This window comes from Hippocampus zosterae, chromosome 10, assembly GCF_025434085.1.
Source record: "Hippocampus zosterae strain Florida chromosome 10, ASM2543408v3, whole genome shotgun sequence".
Lineage (NCBI taxonomy): Eukaryota > Metazoa > Chordata > Actinopteri > Syngnathiformes > Syngnathidae > Hippocampus > Hippocampus zosterae.
Genome location: NC_067460.1, coordinates 14,038,453 through 14,059,132, shown reverse-complemented (window position 1 = coordinate 14,059,132; position 20,680 = coordinate 14,038,453). Strand labels below are relative to the sequence as shown.

At 44.5% G+C, this 20,680-nt stretch overlaps 1 protein-coding gene across 1 annotated transcript; it reads right to left on the bottom strand.

The window, feature by feature from the left end:
* Positions 1-5,146: 5,146 nt before the first annotated feature.
* Positions 5,147-20,426, bottom strand: znf296 (zinc finger protein 296). Its single transcript, XM_052079200.1, has 3 exons — positions 20,106-20,426; positions 14,778-15,158; positions 5,147-8,664 (listed from the first exon to the last, which is right to left on the bottom strand). Exons 1-3 carry the CDS (start codon positions 20,155-20,157, stop codon positions 7,061-7,063), a joined length of 2,037 nt encoding a protein of 678 aa, XP_051935160.1. The 5' UTR covers positions 20,158-20,426; the 3' UTR covers positions 5,147-7,060.
* Between the last annotated feature and the right edge of the window lie 254 nt (positions 20,427-20,680).

The following is a 20,680-nucleotide window of genomic DNA, read 5'->3' as shown; positions in this document are numbered from 1 at the left end:
TGTCCTTTGGTGCGATTGTGAGCGCGAATGGTTGTTTGTCTATGAGTGCCCTGCGATTGCCTGGGTTCCGGTTCCGGGTGTATCCCCTCAACTGCCTGAAAACGGCTGGGAAAGCTCCACCATATTTGCGACCCTTGTGGAGGACATGCGGTATGGAAAATTTCATGATTTTAATCCTGCCATAACAACTTTCTCTGTTTCTGTTGAATGCCCAAAAGAATCCGTCGGCATTGATGAATGGCTCCCTGTGTCGCTTCTCAGCTCACTCTTACTGGGAAGATGAGAGCAAGCGGGTGTCATTCCAAAGTTCAGGTTTCGCTCTGCGGTCAGTGAGGGAGGGGAGACGAGGAGGCAAGGACTCGCAACAAGAAGAACATAAAGAGCTGTGAGGGATTCTTGCGGTGCTTCCGATCGCTCCCCAACGCATCGTTTCTCCTGCGCTCATGATATCACACAGAGAGCGCCCATGATGCCCCCCGCCTTCACCTCACCCCCACAGACACTCTTAAGTTTAATGTGCGGCACATCAGGGAGGATAAACAGGACAAGGGGCCTGCAGAGGTGTTTGGAGGCGCCACACAGTGCAAGAGAAAAGTAATTAAAACTCCCAGTTAATTGGCTTTTTCTATGATAAAGCACAATCTCCTCATGCATAAGTGAGAGCCTCTTATGGCCACGGGCCAAGCCCACAGGAAAGCAAACATACAGCTCACACATTCCCTTTGTTGTGCAAGTTTTAAAGCTAATCATCTTAAATTTAATCTAAATTACAGAGAGCACCACTCATGCCAGAAAAGTGTATGTATATGCAGTGTGTGTGTGTGTGTAATGACCGTGACTTGCCACGAGGCTGCTGGGAACACTTCCCTTTTTAACTTTTGAACAGGTTAGTGTACTTCATAGCCTTATGGATGCTGCTGCATGACACCGTGCCTTTGAATAGCACATTTGTGACTGAAACACAGTGTTTCTTTGTGATGGTTTTCACATGTCTTTGCAAAGCTTGAATTTACTGTTGAAATTATGTTTGGTGGAGTACCCCAAGGCTCACCTCTAGGTTTCATTTTATTGATATTTTATTTGCTACTTTCATTTGTCCGGAGAGTGCGCGAGGTTGCGTGTGTATGTGTGTGTGTGTCTGTGCGTGGGGGGGGGGGGGGTGTAATCGTGGTGATTTCAATAGGCCACATGACACCACTGCATGTTGTGTTGTAATGGCAGCACTGTATTCATAATTTTGTTGTTTAAAAATACGCAACCCAGATAATATTTTTGTCCGAAACAGATTTTAGGATATGGCATAATCATATTAGTGTTGTTAAAAATAAGAGTAATGGATTCAAATTAAATGAAAAATAATGGTCATAACAACAACTCATGGAAATCGCATTAAAACGTATTTTAGAATCTTTGTAAAATCTGATTTTTCTTATTTTGCTACATGTTTGGCGTAGTGAAAAAAATTCACAAACGAGTCTTCAAAATGATGAATGCCCTGCGAGTTAAAGTTCACCTCAGACTACACATAAAAATAAAGAGAATTACAACAACCACATAACTTTGTCCACTAGCTTAACACCAGCACATAATAGGGAACGGTCCAGATAGACAAACGAACAGCATCTACATCGTGATGTTGAAACTCTGAAAGGAAGAGATATTTAAATACAAACAGTGCAGCAACAGATATAGACAGACAGAATAAGATTTTGTTGTTTGTTTCTAATGCAAGTAGAGGAAAAAGAAAATGGACTCACTCCATTCTGTAAAAATAAATCAGCATTATTTTGTAATTTTCTGTCCTGTTCATAAACGCCTGCATCAGATTGAATCTGCTAAGTGGTCAGCTGTTAAATAAAAGGTGTTCACACCTCGGAGAGCCGTTGCACCAAGTGGATTGAAACGGAATGTAACCCAATCTGCTCAAAATCCGCACCAACGCAGGACACAAAAGCGACTGTCCTAACAAAAACGGAGGAGCTGTCCTGAGTCTAGAGTCTTTTAAATACCTGGGCAGGGTGTTTGCTTCTCAGCTCAAATTGGACATCAAGACCGAGTCTATTGTAAAACGCGGACGACTGAGAATTCAGTGAATGAGAAGGCTGAGCTCCTTCAATATCAGTGTAAAAATTTTAGATCTTTTTTTTCTTTTCTTGCTCATTGATGGAAAGTCTGTTGACATTTTCCTTTGCTTGCTCTTTCGGCGTATTGTCTTTCACGAACCAGAATAGACGAAACAGTATAGGAAAGTCATTTGGGTCCAGCAGAGAGATTTGTGTTCCCTCTGGGAGAACCGGGTGAAGAAGAAGGCAAAGAGCATTCTCAGCCAGCCTGACCACGTGTTGTCCGCTTAGATCACTGTGATGCCTTCGGGCCGCCGCTATCATGCACCCTTGAGTGGAACTAACAGACACTCTGAATCTTTTATTCCCTCTGCTGTCAGGCTGTTGAATGCTGGCCAGTCATTTTAGAACAATTTCTTCTTATTCTTGCCTATTTATTGTGCTATTTTATTATACAAGATCTTTTCGCTGTTGCTTTTTTTTCCACTTTTTTAAATTTTTTATTCTTGTTCTGATGCACGATTTGTCATATAAAATGCTGTATGATTGTGTTCCGTGAACTGCAAAGGAATCGGACGAAATCAATAAAGTGTCGGAATCTGAAATCAATAACTACCCGAGCCAGCATTTAAAACAATTTTATTGAATTTTTTTTGTGTGCAGAACTGAATGAATCCATTTTTTTCCCTCAACTTAATCTACAAATATAAAAAAAAAATAAAAACTGTGACTGGCTCCAGCAATTTTCTTTTTTTTTTTCTTTTTTGAGTGTTTCTTAAAGCCAAAAGGTCTCCCTCATTGACATGAATGTAACATTTATCTTTGCAGTTTATGGGTGTGTGTGTGTGTGTGTACACGTGTTTGTGTGTGTGTTTGTGTCTGTGTGGCTAAAAGAAGTCAAAGTCCACCTTACTTGAGTTGAGGTCGGGCAACTGGTCAGAAAAGTGCCGCGTGCCTGGCTCTCCACTTGGCCTTCGACGTGTCCTCGCCTCGTGATTGGCCAGCGAACGCAGAGAGGTGTGCGCTGCAAAGAAAAGACAAAGGGCAGTCGGGATCGTGCTGGAAAAGATAGCCAGACTCTGTATAGGCCGCGGGTTTTTACCCGTATCGCCTTACCTTACACAATTGCGCCCGTACGAGCGGCAAATGGCGGCGCCTCGGGGACAAGGAGGCCAGAGTTTACCAGAGGGAGTCATAGAGGATGTTACCTGTCACCTGGAAGCCCCCACTCCTTCCCTCCTCCATTTTCTGTCTCCGTGGAGCAAAAAACTAAAGAAAAACGGAATAACTATTGGTAACTCATGGAAGTCTGAGCCTTCTGTCTTCATTTCCACTTTATTCTCCATAACACAATGGTAATTGGGACGAGTGGGCGTGTGTGCATCTGGTGCAATAACTCACCCAGCCACACTCCAACCATGCTCGTCATCATCTACCCAGCCCCCACCTTGTTGAAAGCTCATTAAAAGACCTGCTGTTAATGAGCTAGAGGGATCATAGAACTTCATTTTCATTACAAGGAGGAGCGGGGTGGGCTTTGGGCCCCGAGATGCTGCTGCAGAGGTTTTTATGTCCTTAAAATAGAGTCAGCAATTATCCCAACCCCTTGACACTCCCCATTCACCCCGCTCTGCCTCCCAACATGCCCGCAAACAATAACCAAACTGCCCCGGCACCCACCCCGCACCACTCCTCAATTTTCTATCCTGAGAACCTCTAGCCAGCCGTGTCCCATCGGCTGCAGCCCTCTTGTGACCTGCGAGAGGAACAGACACCAAACAAACGCACACAATGCAGACACAGAAGCCACAATAAATGCATGACATCGTCTTGACACAAAGGCGGGAACATCACAAGGATGTAAACAAGGAGTGAGGGTCCCTAACCCAAACGCTTACATGAAAAATTAATAAGTCAGCGCTAACTGGGTTCCTCAGAGGAAAGCAGCCCGCACTGGCTGAGAAAACAACCACGGCAAGAAGAGGCGCTTAAAATACTTTCAAAAGCTTTGTAGCGGGTCCCAAACTGCAAGCGCGAACAAGAAAAAATGTAAACGAGAGCAGCGCTGAGTAGAACAAAGATATTGAACAGTCAACAAAAGCAGAAAAAAATAGAGATTGTCGAGGTTCGTCTTTGTCTTTGTTTGTGCTAGCATGCTACTTCCTGGTTCACAAAGCATGATTTTATAGGACTTGAACTTGGCATTTGTGGCTTCTGGGGTAGGGAAATGGTTCGATAGAGATTCAAATAGCAAACGGTGATTTCTTTCTGCAATCAGAAGTGAAAAACTCAATTTATATTTGTATTTTTAGGGATCAGATTACTTCATGGTTTGCAGAGGATGAGCAGGCAACAATAGGATTGTGCAATGTTTTAGAGGACGGTTTTCCATTGCTACTAATAATGCAAAATCTAGAAAGATATTCCCACAAAAGGAAGAAATAAAATAAAGGTCCAGTGCCGTATTAGTAGCTGCCGCTGTTGTGAAAGCGCTCTATAAATTAGCATGTATTGTATTGTATTTTACCATATGCTAGCAAGCTTCCCGTTTGTTCACATAAAGATTATCAGTACTTCAAATTGCTTTAACATACCATTTTTTAAGCAGTGCTAGGAAAGTAGTTGTATCATAACTTAAATAACAAAAAGCTATAATAAATGTTTTTTTAAAATTGGATTTTTGTTTGTTTTGTAGTGATCAGACTACTTCCTGGTTCACAAAGGATGACTCAAATGGCAAAATTGGAAAATAACGACTGCTATTGAAAAAGGCACAAAGGGGAAAATAAAGTCTACTTTGAAAAATAAAAATAAAAAAGAAGAAGAGAAAGTTTGAGAATGTCATCCCTCCAGCGAGATTCGGACCCCAACCTCTCCGGGCTGTGAGGCAGATGTGCTAACCGCTCACCACTGTGCTCCCGCGGGGATGCCATATTTTGTGGTTTGTTGTTATATTTTTGTTCGTCTGACAGTTATCAGGCTGCATATAGCCATAAAAAAAAATCTACCGGTTCAAAAATGTTAAAGCCTGATATCAGATCGACAAATACGAGAAGATAATAACGGGCATCACAATGCAAAAATACACCTCAGCTCTTTATTGAGGATCCTCGTGACAAGGTTAGAAAACAGAGTGAGACAGGCAAAGTGTTGAGTCAAAAAGGAGACAAATCAGCAGGAGACGTAACAGCGACAGGCAGTTTCGGAATTCCTTAATAATAACATCAGCAAAAACAACAGTAAGATTGTCAATCTATGTATAAAACATCATCCCTGAACAGTTACACTGCTTTTACACACGTTTATTTTGCTGTCCCTGACACGGATACACAGTGGTCACACGAACGCACAGCACACGCCCTCTCGCAAACACACACACACACCAACACTCATATCGTTTCGTTTCTCACGCACGTACTCGCCGTCTCTCACAAACAGGCAGTAGCCTCTCACACATACTGGATCTCTCAGATATACTGTCTCACAAGGGAAAACTCTCAATTACTGTCTTTTCTGAAACACACTCCCTCCGACTCTCCACAGTCAGTGGAGAATTTACACACGCACAGTCCTACGGACATGTTGTCTAGTCTCTCACACAGTCAAGAACAGTCAGACACACACAGAGTTTGTTACACACAAATCGCTCACGCACACACTAAATCCCACGAACCCGCAGTCTCCTCTCACACAAACTGTCCCATTGGAAAGGCCTCACTCACTCTCTCACCATTTGCACGCGCAGCTTCTCGCACACACTAACTCAGTCACGCACACAAACGCAATTACACACACACTCCTCCTAACATACAGTATTCTCTCACACACACTTGATCACTCTTACTTATTTGGTCTCACTGTAACAGTCACACACACACGCGCACTCAGACGCACAAAATCTTAATCTCTCATACACACTCGCAGTGTTCATACAGTTTCACGAACACACACAGACAAAGGTCGTTTGAGTTCTGGACACAAAATGATCCAAAAGGACGCATGCGGTCAAGGAACACAGTTCAAGAACAAGTGTCGTTGTACGCGCGCACACACACACACACACACACACACACACACACACACACACACACACACACACAAAAAGCAAGTGCTCACTCAATGAAGTGCCTCTCCACTCTCACTTCCACAACCACCAAGCTGCAGCGTTCATAAATTACAAATTATTTTAAAAAGCGCACACACACACACACACACACAACCAGGAAATAATAACAGCTGCAAAACACACATGCACAGGCTCCTAACAGTTGGACATTTTACAAACGTAAACAGCAAGAACAGAAAGTTAATATACATCAGTTTCACACGCAGGGGCCGGAGAATTACACTTTTGCTGCATAGAAAGTAATCCTGGGAAAGCGCTCCCTCTCTCTCCCTCACACACACACACACACACACACACACATACACACACAGAAATCTATTCACATTTGTCACAAGAAGTCAGGACCGCAACCTCGCCAGGAGGCCTGTAAACATGACGTTTCGAGACCAGCAAGCGCTTTTCAAAAGAAAGTTGAGGCAAAGCAGACAGCGTTTGCCTCCTCGCCTTTAAAAGGCCGTCTCAACAGAAAGTCCGTGCACATATTCATCGATACGTCCGCGTTATTCATTCATCTCGATGATATGACGGTCGCCCGTCCGGTGGGTCACACAGAGGAGCGACAAGTGGCGCCTTTGCATCACCTGCAACTCGATCATGGGGTTTCCTGTGTTGGCGTGGACTGTGGTCGCTCACTTCCTGTTCTGCAGCGCTGGTAATGTCCCTGTTGAATGTCACCGTTTTGTTCTGTGGTCACACAAGGAGGCACTTTCTCAGCCTGCCGTTTTCATTTTTTTTTCTGACATATGACCGATTTTCCGCCACCTTGCTACTCTAGTTTCTTGTCGGTTGATTTTTATCGTGAGGCCAGTTCAGTCCAATACACGGTAGAGTTTTTAAAGGGGGGGGGGGGGGGGGTGGGACGGGGGGGCTCTCAGGGAGCAGGAGTCAAAGCCACGGCCGCCTCCGCCATAGCCGGACTTCCCGGGCTACCCTCGTGGCTAAGTTCTTCCTTCTCCGTGCCGGCTATCTGATCCAGATGAGCTTCCTCTTCCTCCATCTTCACAACCACCGCCGCCTCTTCGGCCTTCATCGCGGCCAGATTGTCTGCGGCGCTGGCCTGCGCGTAGGCGCCCACGCTGGCGTGGCTGAGGCCGTGCACCTTTTTCAGGTGCTTCTCCAGGGTGGCGTAAACCGTGAAAGGCACGGCGCAAAGCTGGCACAGGAACGGCGCCTTGGCTCCCTGGGCCCCGTGCGTCTTCATGTGCCGCGTTAGCTTGGAGCTCTGGGCGCAGGCGTAGCTGCACAGGCCGCAGCGGTACGGCCGCTCGCCCGTGTGGCTGCGGCGGTGCACCGTTAGGTTGCTGCTGTTGCGGAACTGCTTGCCGCAGTACTCGCACGCCTCGTCCTTCTTCTTCTTGGCGGACGAGCCGGACGCGGCGCCGGCGGTCCCTCCGCCGGTGCTCCTGCGCTCATTCTCCCGTTGCCACTCCTGCACGGCTTCGCTGACTACGGCCGAGCCGAAGTCAATGATCTCGGGCCGCTCGCTCATCTCGGGCTGCTTGGGCGTGCAGTTGCCGCTGGCGATGCCGCTCTCGCCGCTTCCGCCCGTCTCGCCGCTTTCCAGGGAGCCCTCGGAGGGGCTGGCGCAAGGGGAAGCGTGCCGGGGCTCCCGCTGCGGCTCGGCGTCCTCCTCGCCGGCATCCCTCTGGCTCTGGTAGAGGCTCAGCAGCTCTTTGTCTGAGGGCCTGACCTGCGAGGGGAGAAGCGTCAGGCTTGAAGCGATCGCGGGATGTTTGGGCACCGCCAGGTCCAACTCGGAAGGGCCCTGCGCTCTCATGTCCATCACGGCCTTCCCCGGCTGGATTTGAAACCTCCCCCTAGTGGACTCCATCACCATCACATCTGCCGATTCATACCCGCTCCCTACCGCCTCCCGGTGGTGGCTCCTGATGTGGCGGGCCAGCTGCCCGCTTTGGGCAAAGGCCTGGCCGCACACCCCGCAGTGGTAAGGCCTCTCGCACGCGTGAGTCCGGCGGTGAGCAGAAAGGGCGCGCAGGGACCGAAAGCTATGGTCGCACAGCTCGCACTTGAAGTCAGCCTGGAGGACTCCCGTTTGAGGAAAGGGGGACGCCGCCGGCGGGGAGGAGGACGGGGATAGCGCCAGGCCTCCCGGCGAGCTGACGGAAAGATTGCCGTTGTTAATGTTGTTAGTGCCTTCGGCAAGACCCCGCAGAAGCTCGGAGAAGTTCAGAGCCTGCAGGTTGTTGGGGGGCAGGTTGGTGGGAGTCTGGCGGGCCTGAGCCTGACGCAGGGCCGGTTGGAAGGCGGAGGCGAGCACTTGGCTCAGGTGGCGAGGGTCCACCGTGGCAGCGACAGCTTTGTTCTCTTTCAGACTTCCTCCGGCTCGGACGTCCTCGTCATCCTCCTGGTAGATGCTGAGGGAGTGTGCGTGTTGGGCGTGCTGCAACAAGGCCCAGGCAGAGTGTAACACACTCTCACACTGCTGACAGGTGAAGTAGGCGGGCTCCTTGCACCCTGGAAAACACAAAAACAGAGCACTAGTGGTGACACACGCAAAGTTCACGGTGGAGCTTGAGCTGATCGCAGTCTAGTTGGGGCGAGAAAACTCTTCCTAGGTGTCTGGTGACACACTTTTATCAAAATGCCCTAAGGATGAAGAACCTTCTTTTTAGGGCCTTGCTGAAATTAGTTTTTGAGGGGGCGGTCCTGTCTCATGCAAATGAGCCATTGATCTGAGTCTTCAAAGCGACCAGATTCTCCCGATTGGGACGTATACGCTCTGCCACAGTGTATCTATGCAGCCTCCTACCAAACAACAACATTGCTGTGCCTTACAACAATCAGTTTAGCTTAATGCTAACATATATGGTAAACACCATTTGCAAGCTAAAAATTAGCACTGACACTCCCGGTTTTAGAAAACTTTGAGCAACGGATATTTGAACATGAAGAACATAAAGACAATACAATGCAGAGTACAACAATGCTCACAGGTAACATGTTGTTTGTCCACTGCGAAAAATGACAAAATGATTTTACTGAGGCCACTGAGGCACGAGACGTTACCAAATTCGTATTAAGCCAGAGTCTACATAAGGAGGAGCCTTTGAAGGCGTCGAAGCACCCAGTCTGCAAATAGTCCTCCTCAAATTTGGAAATCAGGTGCGGTTTAGTCGTGCCAGAAATGCAACAGAAAAAATGTCTTCAGAGGACGCACCCTGTGAATTTGGACTCAGCCTGAGTCATTCACAGTACGAGTCAACAAGTACATTCTTCTTTATTCACATCAGCATGGCTGTATTGTACTTTACTGCCTCCTGGTGGCCAAGGTGAGCACAGCGCATCAAATTGGATCGTGACATTAAATAGTTTACATTATATTTAATTTATATTAATTTATTATTATTTATTATATTTTTTTATGAAGTGCAAAACTATAAAGTACTGTTTTCTTCTTGAAAACAATCAAAAGTTATTTTTTTCATCTGAGGAGGCTGGAACGGATTAATGGTATTTCCATTCATTTCAATGGGCAAGGACGATTTGAGCTACAAGGTTCTGAATTACAAGCAGAATCGTGGAACAAAGTGAACTTGGATCACACGGCCCCACTGTTTACCAATTTCCTTTTTGAGAAAAAGAGCTGAAATACAATTTTTCACCACATTGGGGGTCATTCTTAGGGGGCGATGGGTTTGTGGAAAAGGTCAAAGGATGCAAGTATGCAGTCTGCTTCATTCTTCTTCACTATAGTCTGCTGTTTTGATTTGACATTGTCTATGAAGTAACGGCTCTCTGATTGATTGTTGGCGCGCGTCAGCAAAACGACACACACTAAACATGTTTTCTGTCAACATCAAAGAAAGGACGCAGGGCTAGAGTGACATTTTCCAGACCCAGGCAAAAGCAGAGGTGTGCTGGCGGGTGCATCTTGCAGATATTTTTATATGTTGGATAGCTTTGTCTCCTAAGCGAGAAACCACTTTCCAATTAAGCTGCAAATTGCTAATTAGCAGAACGCGGCAAACGAATGCTTTATGCAAATGAGCCACTGACTCAGCCTGCTTGACAAATGAGGCCTTTTCTGCATTAATCAACACTGGAGAGACGATCTCTAAATTGCGAAGGGGGGGAGAAAGTGTTCTATTTTTTCTTTTGCTTTCTTTCTGAGAGGTTCAAAGCGTACTGCTATAAGCCTCTTTCATGTTTCCTCAAGTCAAATCCGTCCGTATTTTACTGGAGGGGAGGAGGCGAGAGATGAAAAAGAGAGCAACTGTTTTTCTGTTTCTTTCTCCTCTCTTTTCTGTCTGTGTGGTGCTCATGTCCTTTAACCCAGCCCGAGGAGGGAGCCAGCAAAAGTTGGGATGGAGAAAAAAAAAGGGTGTGAGCAGGAAAAGAGAGCTAGGTAGGTCAGGGCTCGGGAGATAAAAAAAGAAAATGAGATAAAAAGATTATAAAGTAGCGCAAGGGAGGGGAGGACACCGTGAAAATATGTCATCCCTTTGGATTGTACTTGAGACCCATCCTCCAAGCCCTCCGCCCCCAAATCTATCCCTGAGGGGGTGACAGCGGCTTGGGGGGGGGGGGTCCATGGTGGCTTTTGTCTTGCGGTCCCGCAGTGAAACACAATACCTAGCCGCTCTCTCTCTCTCTCTCTCTCTCTCTCTCCCCCTCAGGTTTTTTTTTCGTGCGTGTAAGGATTCCCATTTGGCCCGGGGTAGCACTTGAATATTAAGCAGAAGCAATAACTACTAATTAAAAATGCAGATTGGCTGGGAGCACTAACGAGCAGCAGGCAGAATCTCTTCTCCCCCGGGAGGCTGAGACGGAGAGGGGAGGCAAGAAATTGAAAGCGGGCGAAGCAAAAGTGTGCTGAAGACGGAGGAGGAGGGCGGCGGTGGAGATGGGGAAAAAAAACAAAAAAAAACAAAACAAACAAGGAGAATAAATAAAAAGGAACGAGACAGATGCACGGGGCTCTTCAGTAATCCACCCCACTCTAACCCCACCACATGCACGCAAACACACACACACACTTTCCTTCGATGCAGAGTAAGAAAAGGAGGGTGTGCTTGCGGGATAAGCGCTCTCTCACATTCACTCAAAACAGCCCGCCAATGAACGGCTTCAAGTATGATCAAACGTTATTGTGCTGACAATATAATTTCTTTGCAATATTTTTGTTTGTTTGTTTACACAGTATACTGTCTAGTGTAGAATAATTTTGAAAAATAAAATTATGATTTTTTTCCCCCTTGACATTGTGATAGAGATTCAATATGCTTTTTTCCTCATCTCGATTATTTTCTGACAAACACAAGCAATATATTAATCTATATTAAACATTAAATATCCGATGTACTACACATAAATGTTTTGGTCTTAAAAGGTAGATGTATACTTAAGGAGAGGCAAGTAAACCATGAATTAATATGAAAGGCAGTTTATTTATCGAGTCTACAGTTAGAGTTGTTAAATTAGGGAACACTTATACATGCAGTCCTTTCAATCGGGATGTCTGCATTTTTTTTGTTTTAACAATGCAGTATTGTGGTACCTTGAGATACATCTAATCCATTCCCTGTCTTTACCCCGTTGCAATGAATAGAAATACCATTTATACATTCTAGTAATGTGTTCGGAAAATTCACTTTAAATCGTACCTTATTTTTTTTTTTTTTAAACGCATAACTAAAATGCATGTAATTTTTTTTTTACTGTGCGTCACATTTAACCCTTTAGGCACCAGAGTAGCAACATTTCACCAAGCAACATTTAAGCTTAAAACTCATTAAGGCCCCACTGTATTTTGCGAGGGGAGAAAAAAAAAAAACATGCAAATAGGAGCAATTCAATAGGTGTTATAAGCTTCCTTGGATCCCTTGAAAGGTGCAAAAAAATATAAGTTATGATAATTATGATGATGATCATCAAGATGATTTCGATTTTTACCATTGTTATAATAATAATATTTATTATTATTATTATCATAAAACTATTTTTCAGGAAAAGTGGTAAATATTGAATGACAAGTGCTAAAATATGTAGTTTTATGAAACATTTTTGACCATTATTCATATCCCCTCCAATTTTGCCAAAGCAATCCTTTGAAAGGATCCCGGTCACTTCAGACGTCTCGGTAACATTTGACTGTAATCATCTGCATGCATGAATCCCTTTTAACGTGGCTTCTGACCGTCTTTTGCAACTTTCTTGTGTCATTTCCAGCTCAAATAGACACATCCAAATTCACTTGACCTCAAACGAGACTGACTGAGCCGTGTGCACACTACCGCATGTACAGTATTATTGATATCCTGTTTTGACATGTGGACTCGGGTTCGGTTGATGAGGACGCCAAAAAAAAAAGAAAGAAAGAAAATAATAAAATAAATAAAACGAGAGTTGTTGTAGATGGACAGAAATAGTGCAGGCGGCATTCCCCCTGAACCTCCCCCCCCCCCGTCCCCTCCGCCCCCACTCCTCCCTCCCTGAGCGTTGCACAAAGGAAGGAACTGCTAACGTGTGTGACATGGGAGGTTTCGACATGTGCACGGGGGACGCTCATCTCTACTTGCTGCGGGATGCTGCGTCCGTTTGTTTGTCCTGACAGGTGCAAAGACCTCCGCCAAGGCTCAAATGTTATGGGAGGCTCATAGCAGAATTGGCTAGAATAATGTTTCGCTCCGTTACTGCTTTTTTTTTTTTAATACTACAATTTCTATAAAAACATGTTTTATACATTTTGAATTAGGCCAGAATTTCACTTCTGTTTTTGCTTTCAAGAGATGCACAACTAATGTGATGATACCGAATGCAGATACGTCATTGCATTTAAGAGAAGGTTGATACCATTTTCTATGTTGAGTTTACACTGCCACGGAGTCGAGCTCAGGTCTGAGATCAAAGAGAGCGTGTTTTAGCTGTCCCCCTCTCCTCCCACACACATGACTCAAACGATCAGAAGCATTTTCAGGCTGCTGCAGAGCTTGCTCGTGAGCTGATCACTTGAATCAGGTGCACTGGAGTAAGGAGGCATTTAAAACATGTTGAAACATACCCGTTAATGACTTGCGTTTGGGAAGCTTTCAGAGCAATCATGTTTTTGGAGTGTCGGATGGTGTGTTGTCTTGCGCGAGCATTATTTTTATTGATTTATTTTTTTGCGGAAGGCACACCTGTTCTTTTTGTACCACGGCAGGAAATGGGTAGTTTGAGGCTTTAAAGACATTTTGCAGTGATGACTTAGGCACCTTTGGGTACCGTATTTTCCGCATTAAAAGGCACACTGGATTATGAGGCGCACCTTCAATGAATGGCCTATTATGTAATTTTTTTTTCATACATTGGGCGCACTGCATTATAAGAAGCAATCCACAATGCATCCACTAGATGGAGCTATCCTCAAGGAAATTCACACAAAACGATCAGATGTCAGTAAAACTTATTTTATAAAGCAGCGACACAGTTCACTTAACCAACAGCAAGTTATAAAATTGACTCGTTAACGTTGAACTCTCTTGCCGCCGCTCGGTGCAATATGTTTGAGAACCAGTGGCTGTCCAAATCCTGTGACTTTCCTTGAAATGCGTTTTAGAGGAACAAGCATTTTCTGGAAATATCCGGTGTCACCGATGCTTCCTCAAGACACTTAACTAGTTCGGCATCAGATCTTCTAATTACAGTACTATGGAAAAACCTCTTTGGGTAATTTCCCTTTAATGAGGCTCATCTTGGAAACCAATTATCAAACCTGTTTGAGATTCACATCGGTGTTCTTTCCAATCCGACCGGAAAAACAACATACGCAAAAACTTCGACAAAAACAACTGCCCACAAGATTTTGGACATGAGTCACAACCACTCTATAAATGACGACAGTAATGACTGCGCTCACATTTAGCAGGTTTGCCTCCAGCCAAAGTCCAAACTGTATTCTACTGAAGCTCAACATTTGTTGTCAAGTGCAAGAAATATTCATAAGCCATTAGCAAAGAGGATCGCGCGCTGTCTATTGAGCAAGCATGTCACTCACGTTGTTCTTACCCAGAAGAAAGCACAAGTTGATTATTTCTTGTGATAAAATGGTATCATAAACTCATAAATCAGTTCTCAAACTCTAAATCATCTATGATGACAACTTCCTTGCATATTAAATCGCAACCGCAATATTGTCGTGGGGGGTCAGAGGTGAGACACGCAATCTGATTATTTTTCAAAATGGTTCAGCCCGACATAAAACACATCCTCTTTTCAAGCTTCTTCCATGTTCGTAACTTGACAGCATGCGTTGTATTATCCCGGGAATTGGGAACATGTTTACCTGGTCACCTCAGAGACAACCAGGCAGGGGATTGGTGGCGAGTTGGGGGCGGGCACGGAGCTCAGGTGCTCGGCGTAGTGGCAGGAGGCCCCCCCCGGGGGACCGCCAGAAAGCCTCCCGACGCCACTGCTTTCTGCACAATTAGCTTTTGCATCACTAACTCACCAAGTCCTGCCAATGGCAACGGCCAGCTAATGAGCTGGACTCATACGGAAGGGTGAGGGGGGGTAAATAAATGGGGAAGAAAAAAAAAACAGGCCGGCTAATTAGCAACCTGCCTTTTTTCTTTCTTCCAAGAACTCACCTGCTTTGCCGGGCTCCACCTTGACCTTCACCCCAAGCTCCGCCCCCCAGGTTCGCTCCCGAGCCGCCGCCTCTTCCCTCCTCAGCTCAATGAAGCCCGGCGCAGCAATGGCGGCCATTGGGATTCCAGCAGAGGGGGCGGTGATAGCGACGCGGCGGCAGGTGGGCGAGGGGGGCGCGACGCGGGCGTCAGTCGCTTGGTTTCGTGGGAGGCAGCCGCCCTGTTTGTGCTGGATGAAGACCAGGATGTGCGCCAGAGGGAAGGCCCGGCTGCACTGGCCGCAGGTCAAGAGGTCACCGCCCCCGTCAGGTGTCAGGATGTGCGCGGCCATGCGGTGGTCCTCTGGCGGGGTGGCACTTTCGTCCGCTGCATCAGAAGATTCTGAGAAGCGCGGAAATGCATTCGTGGTGTTAGATGTTGATGAATCAAATGCAGTTTGACTTGTTTTGTAACAACCTCATAAATATCTTGACTTTTTCAGTTTTTGGAGTGATTTTCATTTTTTGGTTTTAAGCTTAACCCATAAAGGCTTGCGTAATACGGATTTTACCATATATTGTAATTTATGGCTATGACCTTTCCAAAAATATCCACCCATCGCTGAACCTAACCCTTAATTCATAAATATTATTAATATCAGAACAATAATACAATATATTTAAGAAAACCTGATGTGGCAGATTAAGATGCAGCGTAAAAAACAAAACTAAACATTTTACCAACATATCTTCCTTTTCTTGCCCATACTGCATTTCATGACTTAAATACTTTTTTTTAAACCCTGAAAGGGCTCTTTGAAGATACAAGGATTCCACCCAACACCACCAATTCATGAAGTATATTTACACAATTATTCTACAAATGTAATTACATGTTCAAACGCCAAACCAAATGACAATTCTTTTTTAAATATTTGGTGTTCACCTCCTATTTTTTTAATTTAAAAAGCTATTTTTAAATACAGTAGCTGAAATGTTCAATATTAATTTAAAATATTTTTAAATGCTAAAATAACATCAATCCTGTACTGAGAAAATGCTAAACAATTATATGAAATATTTACAATTTTTGCGATTTTTTTTTCCTCACCGGCGTGAAGTTAAATATAAAAGAATCAAGTCAAATGTTCTTGATTGTCTCAGCCTTAAGGAACCAATTTTTTTTTTATTTTATTCATTAAATTTTAATTAATCGGCCAATTGAACTGTTATCGGATTTTTTTTCCTGCCAGATATCGGAATTGACACGGCACCTGTAAAAAAAACAACAACAACAACAACAACAAACATCACTCGGGTCCTTGTCAGTACTCAAGACTGGTTCCATGATGACCTCTTTTGAAAGTGTCTTTCAAAACTGAGCATTTTCAAAAACGTCAAAGCAGAATTCTTAAATACCAACTGGCAATTAAACAAATATACACGTTAAACAGCACACACACGCTCTTGTGCGCGCACACACACACACACACACACACACACACACACACACACTCACAGCATTGCGGCTGATTTCAAGTGCTTGTGTCAGTCAAAAGGAGCATCGCAATGGGGCCAAACTGCTCACAGGCCACTGACCACTTCCTTCAAGCGACCCAGAACTGATCAGCTCACTCACAAGACCCACAGACGCACAAAGGGGGTGGGGGGTTAGGCACATCACCTCATTCACCTCAAACAACGTATGACAGCCTGAAGTGCAGAGGTGGAGAAGCCTTTTGAAAAATAAAGAGTCAAATATTTCTAATACTTTTTTTCTGTGCCTTTGATGATTACACAAACACTTATCCTCTGCACTTTTATTTGCCCTTTATAAATGAAATGTTCTGGTCGTCTTGGTGTGATTTCGAGTCATACGGTGAGTACAAAAACTCGATACACCGCCGTTCAAATGCCTTTTTATGTGTGTGGTATAAAAAAATGACAGTGAGATAATCAGCCATGCATTTTCCGATCTGCTTGATCCTCACTAGGGTCCCGGGGGTGCTGGAGCCTATCCCAGCTGTCTTTGGACAGGAGGCGGGGGACACCCTAAACCGGTTGCCAGCCAATTGCAGAGCACACATAGAAGAACAATCATGCGCGCTCACAATCACACCAAGGGACAATTTAGAGTGTCCAATCAGCCTGCCATGCATGTTTTTGGAATGTGGGAGGAAACCGGAGCACCCGGAGAAAACCCACGCAGACACAGAGAGAACATGCAAACTCCACACAGGAAGGCCGGAGCCGGAATCGAACCCTTCACCTCCGCACTGTGAGGTTGACGCGCTCATCCCTGAACCATCGGGAGATAAATCGATTCAAAACTTTTTTTCCACCATTAATGTGACCATAACCTGCACGACAACTGCATATGAATATGGCATGTTCAGAATTAACCAATCACATCCAAATTTATCATCACACACCTGCCACCTCGAAAGAACCTGAAATCAAGTTCAGCTGTTCTCATAGGTAGCAATGTTATTAGTTAGTTCTGAGCACAGCCCACATCCCCAATTATGAGAGGGTGTGCTCATTTTTGCAAACATCCCAGTTGTTTATGGTTACTTCCTCCCTCGGAAATATTTTTTCCCCAATTGAGTTGCACAGGTTGTCATTTTTTGGGGGCTTTATGAAAGCTGGCATTTGAAAAGGGGTGTTCAGACTTCCTTAATTCACTGTATTCACACCCCAAGACTCAAACTGCAAAGTGTTTCTCAACAGGAAACGGAATGCAATAAAAGGAGGTGGGGGGGGAAAAAATGACCGAAGGTGTAAGATAAGAGCAGCCCAGCCTGCCTTCCTACGCGAGTGTGCGTTTGCATGCCCGTGTGTGTTTGAAGCTCACAAATGTGACATGTGACCCCATACCTGACACATGTGGTTAGAGCGAGACGCGAGAACTTTGAAACCAGGCCAAAAGAGTGTCAGTACATTAAGCAGTCGGATAAAAATTGTTTCAAAAAAAAGGTTACAAGCAGGTAAATAACAATTGAAAGGTGAGACATTGAGAACAAGTGGACTAACTCCATTTTCCCCCCAGTGAGTTTTCAGTTTTAAGTTTTCATTTCAAGTGATTTTAAGTTTTATGGCCGCCACTAAAAGTTTGGTAATAGTGGCCTAAGTCCAATATTCTGTCAAATCTATTAATATTTAATGAAATATGGTGAATGACATTCACATATATGAATATGCACATCCACCTAAACTTTAAAATATATATATCTATATCCCAAGTACAATAAGGGGCTATCAAATTTGGTACTAAACCTGGATGATGACCAATTTTCATCAGAAAAAAAATGTCTGACCACTCAATTTGGAATGTAACTTAAAAATTTCAAAAATAAATATATTCCCTCAGGATCTCTTTCTGACACACACACAAAAATGAGCTAGCAAACTCAATTTCTGTCATTGGGTGCATGATAAGCACTCTAACATTAAGGTTAGTGATCGTGGTCTCGGTCTGGAAATCTGTCACATCTAGAAAAATGGTAAATAGCCTAAATAGCCACAAAACTAAAGATGCCCTCCTCGCTAAGCTAATAATCAGACCAGAGTTCAACAGTGGATTCAAATTTGGCACTAAAGCTTGACTATAACTCTCATTTAACTGAAAGATATGGCGTTTTCTCTATTTTGGCATGTAGCTTTTTTTTTTAAATGACCAAAAAAAATTTTATACCGGTACCCACTTCAGCAACTTTTCCAACACAGAAATGAGTGAGCCAAATCAAGTTCTTTGTGGTGAACTCCTTTTTTTTTGCAGGTTCATGGTCTAAAGTTGCCTACCACTAAAGGTTTGGTAATAGTTATCCAACTCTGAAAACGTGTCAAATCGAGGAACGGAGATAGGCATGTCTGATCAAAAAGACAAGTTGTTTCCTTATTCGTTTTGGCACAAAGATAGCTATTTTTGTTGAATGATGAAAGATTATATGAGGCCACCCCAGCTCTCTTCCTGACACAAAAAAATGATGTAAACCAATCTAGTTTTCGTCATTAACTCACTTTTGTCATTTTGCAAGAGTAGGATTTAAAGTGTCATGGCTCCTGCCCAATGGCTGCTGCTAAAACTAGTAATAATGGTCTAAATTGGATATTCTATCAAATGTAGAAATATTTCAATAAACGTGATCCATAACATCCACCTATACTTAGATGCAAATGCATTTATTAAGCTAAAAAAAAGTGCCGAGTGCAATAATGGACTCTCTGAAATGTATACTGGATTATGACCAGGATTCATCTGAAAGTTATGCCTTTCCCCTATCCACCTCTGGATGCATAAAAATATTTGAAGACAAAAAAGGAGTTGGCCCACTCCAGCACTCACTCAGACAAAAATGGGAATCAGTCCACTCTTGTTCTCAGTGGCAAACTTCATTTTTTGTCACTTGACAAAATAAAGTTTTATGGATGTCACAAGATTGTTTGTATCAGTGGTCAGGGTCCAGACACCCGTCTAATATATTAATATTTCATGAAAGCTGAGCGCAATAACAGGCGCCGACATGTCAAAATGACACGTAAAAACGCAGTTAGCCCACTGTAGTTCTCCATGGCAAGCTTCCTTTGCACATTAAAAGAATACGAAATGTAGCCTCGAAGAAAAGTGCCCTCTGAGAAAAGGGTCCTGTTGCTCAACACCGGTCACCGGCACACCTTGTTGCCTGGACCGGGGCCAATGGAGAAGCAGCAGCATAAACTGGAATAGAATCAGGACAGGTACAGACAGTACAGTGTGGAGCCGCATCTCGCCAGTTGTTACTCAAAAATGTCACCTTTCCTGTTTCAGAGCTGTGGCTGTTTGTGCAGACTTGTAAGGCGAGGCCACACACACACACACACACACACACACACACACACACACGCACGCGCGCGAGCCACAGTGAAGTGAAGGACTGTGGTCACACAACGCACGCACAGTTTAGAAAAATTAAGCTGTTTCAATGTCAAACATATTGTACATTTTCAGATCGTTTTAGATACAAGTTTTTAGAAACGAGTAAGTAAGAGCTAGAATTTTAGAAACGAGTTCAAATTCGTTTTCATTAAAACATTTTTTTGCCGTTTAGGTAAAATTAGAAGCCGAAACTTATCAAGAACTACTATTACAGTACTTTAAAATGAATAAATTAAACAAAAACAACAACAAAAACCTAGCAACTTCAAAAGCAACTCGGTCTGGACACGTCTTAAACATGACAAGCGTTCGCGGTTTCGTATGTGATGTTTAGAGGGCCACGGCGATGACATGGAACGCGTCATTTCATCAGTCGAAGCAAACGAAAGCCCACTTCGTCACAACTTCCATTCCGCCAACGTGCTTGGTGCTTACCGTGAATTGCACTCAGGTGCTGCGGTCTGCTGCCAAGTTTGCGTCTGGACATCGCGTCGATGCCTCCTCGCCGCTTGCCCCCCACCCCCTAAAAAAAACCCTCCAATTACCCCACACACACACACCAAAGAAAAGAGAAGGGGGGAAAAAAAGGAAGCCGGTTCGGTCCAGGTGCACGCGGTGTGATAAGTGGGCCGGTGGTGATAAGACGGACTGGCCTGTGTATGCGTGTGTGTTGTCTCCTCCCCTGCGTGGACTGGACTGACAAGGCTGCGTTCAAGTTCATGCGTCTTCCTTCTCCTTCGCTCAGTCCGCGAGCGGAGGGCAACAAGGGGGCGTGGCCAGGCCAGCAAACCGCGCCTACAGGACGACAAAACCGCGACCCCACTGGTCATGCACGTGTCACTAGACAAGGGGGGTCCTTGGTTTACGACCGTCATGCCACAGTGGAAAAGTCACAATTACAAGATATGCTCATTGAAATGATCAAATAGAAAGTACAGAATAGTATAGAAAGTATAGAAACAGTACGCATGTAGTAACTGAGCGTGTGCTGTCCTGTTCTGTGTGGCCAC